The 7,136-nt window shown below is 42.1% G+C and overlaps 1 protein-coding gene across 18 annotated transcripts in view; it reads left to right on the top strand.

The window, feature by feature from the left end:
* Nucleotides 1-56: 56 nt before the first annotated feature.
* The window catches only part of DEPDC5 (DEP domain containing 5, GATOR1 subcomplex subunit), a 46,772-nt gene continuing 39,692 nt past the window's right edge, over nucleotides 57-7,136 (top strand). For 6 of the 18 annotated variants that reach the window (XR_009960206.1, XR_009960207.1, XR_009960208.1 and 3 more), the window contains exons 1-9: nucleotides 208-625; nucleotides 1,323-1,497; nucleotides 2,130-2,217; nucleotides 2,938-2,984; nucleotides 3,442-3,527; nucleotides 4,324-4,407; nucleotides 5,098-5,147; nucleotides 5,871-5,940; nucleotides 6,700-6,778. Coding sequence is in view for 15 of the 18 variants with exons in the window: in XM_062590469.1 (XP_062446453.1) it covers nucleotides 1,440-1,497; nucleotides 2,130-2,217; nucleotides 2,938-2,984; nucleotides 3,442-3,527; nucleotides 4,324-4,407; nucleotides 5,098-5,147; nucleotides 5,871-5,940; nucleotides 6,700-6,778 (562 nt within the window). In the remaining 3 variants the exon portion in view is untranslated. Of the gene's footprint in view, nucleotides 93-207; nucleotides 1,498-2,129; nucleotides 2,218-2,937; nucleotides 2,985-3,441; nucleotides 3,528-4,323; nucleotides 4,408-5,097; nucleotides 5,148-5,870; nucleotides 5,941-6,699; nucleotides 6,779-7,136 lie in introns of those variants that run through there. The other 12 variants (XM_062590463.1, XM_062590461.1, XM_062590462.1 and 9 more) reach the window with 7 other exon arrangements.

Raw genomic sequence — 7,136 nt, 5'->3', positions numbered from 1 at the left:
TCACGCGGCGCGTGCGCGTGCGCGTGCCGGGCTCGCGGGCCCCGGATGCGGAAGTGGCGGCGGCGGCGGCGAGGCGGCGGCAGCAGCGGGAGGTCAGGGCCCGGCACTCGTCCCCCGCCCCGGGCCGCCCACCCGCCCTGGGCAGCCGGCCCCGGAGGGGGCGTCGCCGCCGCCGGGCGCGGCCGGTGCTCGGAGCGGCCGGAGCAAAGCGGCGCGGCGCGGCGCGCGGGCCCGGCGGCGCGCTTTGCTCCTCCTGCCGCGCTCCGCACGGCCGGTCCGTGGCTTCCCCCGCTGCCCGCGTCGGGGCTGGCGGCAGAGACCCGCCTCGTGTTCGCGTCGCACCGTGCGGGGCGAATAACTAATTTACAACCCGCATCGATTCTGAACTTGAAGGTTTTATAAAGTTTATTTTAACAAACCTTAAATACGTTTTTTTCTCCACCGTGTCTTTCTAGCGCAGTGCTCGAGCTCGCAGCAGCGGGCCCGCGGGCTGGGCCCGGCCCGCCGTAGCGCCCCTGGCGCGGCGTCTCCTCCGGCTGAGGGGAGCGGCGCTCTGAGCGCGGCTGGAGTTGTGTCTTCACTTGCCGATGCGACTGAACGTTACGGAGAGCCTTTGTCCGCACTGGTAACGAGCAGTTTAAATGAGCCTCTAAAAAGAGCGAATGCGAAAAGTAAAGGTCCTCCACAGAAAAATACGCTATTTTAAATAAAAACAGGAAGAAAAACGCGGATGATACGTTTGAAAACGTTCAAAACAATCCAGTGCGTAAAGCCGACGCGCGTGGCCTTGTGTGTAGCGGCAGCTGCCCTCTCCTGGCTAAAGCTTCGCTACTTCGGTGAAAAATCATCCAAATGCGGATTCCGGTGTCTTTTGGTGTGAGAGGTGGAATTCAGTTATAGTCGCTGCAGAGTGTAGTAACAAAAACGGAAGAATTTCTGGCTGTGGACATTTGAGTATCAATCTTACGTCATTAAAACATTAGATTCAAAAATTCTTGGAAATGTAAAAGACCCACTTCTGGAGAGTGGTACTGGCTCTCTGATGGGAGTACTGGTAGAAGAAGAGTCTTTACTAAACTTTTACTCTGAAGTTTATTAAATGCTGTGGCGTGCCAGCCTTTCAGGTGCAGTGTTCTCGGCTAAGGCAGTTGTGATAGAACAGTCATTGCCTATGTGATCAGGGATCCAATCTCTGACTCTCTGTAGAAGGATTCTTCATGAAAATGTTGTTCTATCATAGTAGCACAAGTGTTGGCAGAGTGTAAAGAATAGTTTTGTAATAACAAGAGGTCTGTGTTTGTGTTTTTTCTTCTCCATATTAGATATCCAAGATGTCATCTACCGTTCAAAGCAGCTAAGCTGAGAGGCGCCTTGGTGCTGTCAGGGCTCCCCGTGGTGGTGGAGGACCTTCTCTACCCAGGGAAGAGCTAGAATTTAAGATGAGAACCAACAAGGTGTACAAGCTCGTCATACATAAGAAGGGGTTTGGAGGCAGTGGTCAGTATCTTCTGGCTCGTAACAGTGAGATCAGCATGCTCTTCCTTATTTTAGCTGTTTCATTGATCTTTTTTCATCTGTTTTGTTTTCTTCTTCTAACCTAGTATTTCAATCACCCTTAATAAGTGTGATAGAGGCGTCAATGACTTGTTATCACTGCCTGTGGATGCATATGGGATCAGGCTTCGTGTTTCTGGCTACTAAGAACAACATTTATTTGTTTACTTCCTACTTCTGGGCTCCAAATTAAAACATGTTAATAAAGTTTTTTTTTAAGTTTTTTTTTTAAATCTTTTTTAAAGATTCTATAGCTGTCCGCCTTCCTGCCAGTGCTTGTTAAATGGGAAATAGAAGATTCTGCTTGCCTAAGTGAAGCAGGCTCTTTTCTTGAACAAATCTGGTGTGTGTGTTCAGTGACTTCTAGGAAAAGTTTTTGCCCACAAGGTTGGCGAGACTGAAGTGGCTGGATAGGGGCACTATCATGTAGTGAATATAGTGAGTGCATTGCTAATGTGTTAATCCTGGACTAGTACACTAATGTTGAGCAGGCTTATGCATACAAAAATGCAAGTTTCTGCATTTGATACGTATTTGTTTGCTGCAGGTTTTCTTATTTATGTTTTGTCTTGTAGACGATGAACTGGTGGTGAATCCTAAAGTATTTCTTCAAATCAAGCTGGGAGATGTTGTGGAAATTGCACATCCCAATGATGAATACAGGTGAATTCTTTGTGCTCTTATCAGTCAAGTGTGATTAGAGAACTGAAAGGGCATGTTCATGTGCAGTAGCCTCTGGACTGAGGGGCTACTGATTGCTTGATTTCATATTTTGCTTCAGGGCTGCTATGTTTTTTCTGCCAGAAGAAAGGTAGAGGGGATAACGATAGCAAGAGGTCTTATGCTAAAGTTTGTGGAATTCTTTGTGTTTGAGTCTAGTTCACTGTCTGTTTGTAGGATAAGCAGTACCTGAATATGGAGGAAAATACAACATCTTTGTCTTCTTGATAGAGCTGCTGTTACCTAGTGATTGTTCTTCTATTCTATAGTGTCTCCTAGGCAAAATGAAAATTTCCTAGTCTGGCTGCGAAAGTGGAAACCTCCTTATATGAAACTATCTTACAGCTTATGTGTGAAAAGTAGGAATGCACCTGTTTGATGATCTGAGAAGTTCTTGTGTGGCTTATCTTCCCCGCTAGAACATCACATTTAGCTAAATGGTACCTTATAGTTATAATAGGTATAAAAACAACAAGGGATGGCAGGCAGAGAGGATGATGTACAATGTTTTCAGAAAATATTAATATAAATGTTTGTTAATATGACATTGCAAATGCTTAGTTTATCCCATATTCAATGTTATTTAAGTGCTTTGAGAGAGTGATTTAGAGTAGATTGGTGTTTCAACTCTTCTGCTTTTTTTTTTTCTTTTTTGTGTCCTAGCCCCCTGCTCCTACAAGTGAAGTCACTTAAGGAAGATTTGCAGAAAGGTGAGACTCTAGGCTTAAAATATGTATGTGATTAGACTATAGCTGTGATTGAGTAATACAATATATTTTAACTTTGTAAGAAAATCAATACTTCGTCTATTTAGGAATGGAAGGATTATTATTTTGTCAGGAAATGAGTATTTTAAATCAGGTTTTGGCTTGATAATGTGGAGTACAGTTTAAACAAAATTATTGGCTTTTTAGACCTTTTTTCCTCCTGTTCTCTGACTGGCTATATGTGTGTTCTTCTTGCAGGAAATAATTCAGCCTAAACTTTATCTCCTCTGCTTTGATTTTTAACAAGTCTTTAATTAAGCAATAGCTGAGAGATGCTTTTGTCTTCTCATAAGGTTTCAAGTGTTTTGTGAGAATCTCTGCAACGATTTAGTACTTTAAGCCACTTAAAACTTTTTGGGGGTATTTACTTCCCTATTGTCATTTCTTTCTTCTGAGGCAGAAACTATAAGCGTGGATCAGACTGTTGCACAGGTATTCCGACTGCGGCCATACCAGGATGTCCACGTAAATGTCGTTGACCCGAAGGTATGTGACTTTGTAACTTTGTTTCTGTCTGTCCCTTTAATTAGCTTATTTGGAGCCCTTTGGATTTCCATCATCAGTGGTGTTGGAATAAAGGCTTTTTTTTTTTTTTTTTTTTTTTTTTTTAATTAGAAGGTTTTTATCCTTCTTTCATAAGCAAATGAGGCTTGGACAATTGCAATATTTATTTGTCATGTGACTTTTTCTTCTGTCCTCACTGCTCCCTCTCTCCTGAAGCCTGTAGACTAGCTTCAGCATAGCTTGACGGATATGTAGAAATCTCCAAGATAATTAGAGTCCTGAAGTTTCAGGATAATCAGGCAGATGAAAGAGACTGTAAGTAGGCCAGTCAAAAGATAAACCCTAGTGTGAGTTCGTATCATTCAATGTCAGACAACCTTTATAAAAGACATCTTTTATAAATGTCCCAACTATCAGAAGAGCTTCAGTCAAAGTGTGCTTTTAATACAAGACAAAAATCCACAGGAAACTAGGCTTCCTTAATTTCATGAACAGTGGAAGTCATTTGTTTACCTGTGCTTTGAATCAGCACTGGAATTCATAGCACATAGACGTGAGGCTTTTTCTGGCCCCATTATGCACCATTCTGCAGCTCACAGTAATTTCAGGTATGTGTACAACATTGGCAGTTCTTCTGATAGAATTTCCTTTTTATCTTACATCTGTTAGGATTGATTTGCTTTAGAATAGCAAGTAACATTTGGTCCTGACTAGAATAGATTGAAGGGTGCTGCACAGGAAACAACAAGCAGAATCTGAGCTTTCTTTCATTTCCCAGGAGGTGACCTTGGACTTGGTGGAGCTGACTTTTAAAGATCAGTACATTGGACGTGGGGATATGTGGCGACTGAAGAAAAGTTTGGTAAGTCCTCTGCTTGCCCTTCTGTGTAGGGTGCAGGAGATAATGTACCTTTTTCCTTGCCCATTGTAAAAGAGAACAAGCTTTTTACAAAGTAGAGAAAATGGGGGAAGAGACCAGTGTCAGCAACTCCTGAGTAACACACAGTTGCTTATGTTATTGGGACATCAGATTGGGAGAAATGAATGTAAATATATTACAGAAAGAGTTATGGTCTTACCATTTCCCATTCTGTGGCAAGAATGTTCATTAATGCCTTGGACATGGAAATCACTGTTGAGAGTTTTTGTGTTCTGAATTTTACTAATTTACTACCTTTGGAAGGAATTGAATCCAAGTATTTTTCAAGTAGAAGTACACTAAAGTACCTGCTCTATGATAGTATCACTTATTAAGCAACTATTCAGAATTCTTTTTTTCTGCATCTCTGAAATGCAGTCTTTGGTTGCTCTATGGCCAGTTTACCAGGCAAATAATCATTTTGTTACGGTTGTTCAGCCTGGCTCCAATCTATTATAAAACTATTTTCCATTGTGCCGTTTGGAGGTTCTGTAGGCTGAGAAGTTATTTGCAAATATTATCAGTGGCCCTCATGTTTTTATGGCAGGAGTCTGGTGTTCAAGTGTGTTTTTTTGCGAATCAGTCTACTTCGAGCATACTGTTCTTTTAACACATGAAACTCATCTTTCTTAGGTCAGCACGTGTGCTTATATCACCCAAAAAGTTGAATTTGCAGGTATCAGGTGAGTGCTTTGTTATTTTGATTTATTCCCCAATATAGGAAAATTTCAGAGGAACAGAGGAATTTCTGACTTAAGAGACAACTATAAAGAGAAATACTACAAGCTTGTATATTTTTAGCATTTTCAGCTGTCATGGGAAAGAATATATTGTGAGGAACACACTCTACTGCTGCTATTACTCTGAGCGCTTACTGCTACTTATGACTTCAGATCTATGAGTCTGGAGTATCCAGTGTGAGAATCTTCTCTGAAAAATCCTCCACATTTTCCCTTCTCTTACTTTTTTTAAAAGTATTATTTTTATTATTTTTTACAGACTTCTGTCTGTAGTGTGAGGTGCAGGAAGAGTTTTACCTGATTTGAAGTGGAAGAAAACAATCATAAGACAAGTGACCACACTTGTTGCCTCTAGAAGTGCCAAATAATTTGTCTTTCACTTATTAAGAGTATTTTGCCCAGCTAAAGCTTAGTAATAGTACAGAAAAGAGTTACTTCAGCTACTGCTGAGATGACAAAAGGTCAAGGGGACATGAGGATGTCGCAGGAAACAGCTGCTTGACATCTTTTGGGTTAGAGATCATTTTTTATTCAAATACACTTATACTGTCTTCAAGTCATCCTTGAATGCAGAGTTTGGCACATCCCTAATTTGCTCAAAAGACTGATTTTCTAATCTTCATATTCATTCTAGGTAGTAAATATTCTGCCCTGTTTTTCTTCCAGGGCGCAAGCAGGTGAACTGTGGGTAAAGAGTGAGAAAGTCACTTGTGGCTACATCAGTGAGGACACCCGGGTAAGATTTTTAGTTGGTGGGGGAAAGGAAGTTTCCCCCTTCCTTTCCTTGCCAGGCTTGTTGTAATTCTCTCTTGTTTGCACATTTGTGTGAATCATTTGAATTGACTGTGGTGTAAGGTGAAGAATGGTAACCAATTCAAGAAAATGAGTAATTAATACAATTTCTCTCTCTTCTGTGCTGCCAGCACTCGGAATTACTTTGGCAGTTGGAGTGCAAACTCTTTAGAGAGGAAGTGCCCCATGGTGCAGTGGCCAGAGCATCGTATAAGTCACTCTCTAGTAACGTCCGCATTTGGCACCAGTTAGGCATTCTGTGGCAATAGCGATCAGTCAGTTGGTTCCATCTCTTTCCTGCTCCTTGTAGTATGCCCGAGCAGTGTTAATTCCACTGTGTAGTGAACTGTAGATCAAAGAACTGATCTATGTGGGCAGGGGGGAGAAGCAGGGAAGAAACCGTTTTATTGTGTTACTTCTCAGCTCGATCAGTTCCCTGATTCATTTCCTTGTCCAAATCTTCATCCTGACAAAGTGTAAGAGGCCTCAAGAGCCGAGAATGAGTGCTTAGGAGTTGGTGGGACAGGACCAGCGGCTGCTTAATCTGGTACTTCTGCCAAAAGTATTGTTCCTTAAACTGTGTCCCTGGACACTGTTAGGGAAGCCATTGCTTGGGATCTAAACAGTTTCCTCTAGATAGTGCCCTTTTAATGTCTTCAGTGAATATACCTTGTTTTTAAAAAGATCTTTCATTGCTCTGTAGGTTGTCTTCCGTTCCACTTCAGCCATGGTTTATATCTTTATCCAGATGAGCTGTGAAATGTGGGATTTTGATATCTATGGTACGTAAGTACTTGCTGCTTGATTGTGAATGTGGATGGCAGCAAGCTTTTTTGTCACTACTAGAAAATTAAAATGTCCTGCCTTTGGCTGAGGCATAGCTGTGTGAACTGTGCTATGTCCTCTCTTGGAATCTTGCTTGCAGTTCCAGGCGTTTACCTCTCCTGGGTATTTGATAATTTTCTACTTTACTGTAGGGCTTGGGTACTGCTGGCTCAGTGACTAGTTCATGAACCTTGGAAAAGGTTTTCCTGTGGGTATGTCCATATTGGGTGATGAGGGCAGGTGCAAGCCTCAGTGAATCCTGAAATTAGAAATGTATGGGAGCCCTGTGCAAAGAGGTTTTTGATATTTTAGATC

Source organism: Rhea pennata, chromosome 17 (assembly GCF_028389875.1).
Source record: "Rhea pennata isolate bPtePen1 chromosome 17, bPtePen1.pri, whole genome shotgun sequence".
Classification (NCBI taxonomy): domain Eukaryota; kingdom Metazoa; phylum Chordata; class Aves; order Rheiformes; family Rheidae; genus Rhea; species Rhea pennata.
The sequence above is the reverse complement of the archived record's forward strand: the minus strand, read 5'-3'. Positions and strand labels throughout refer to the sequence as shown.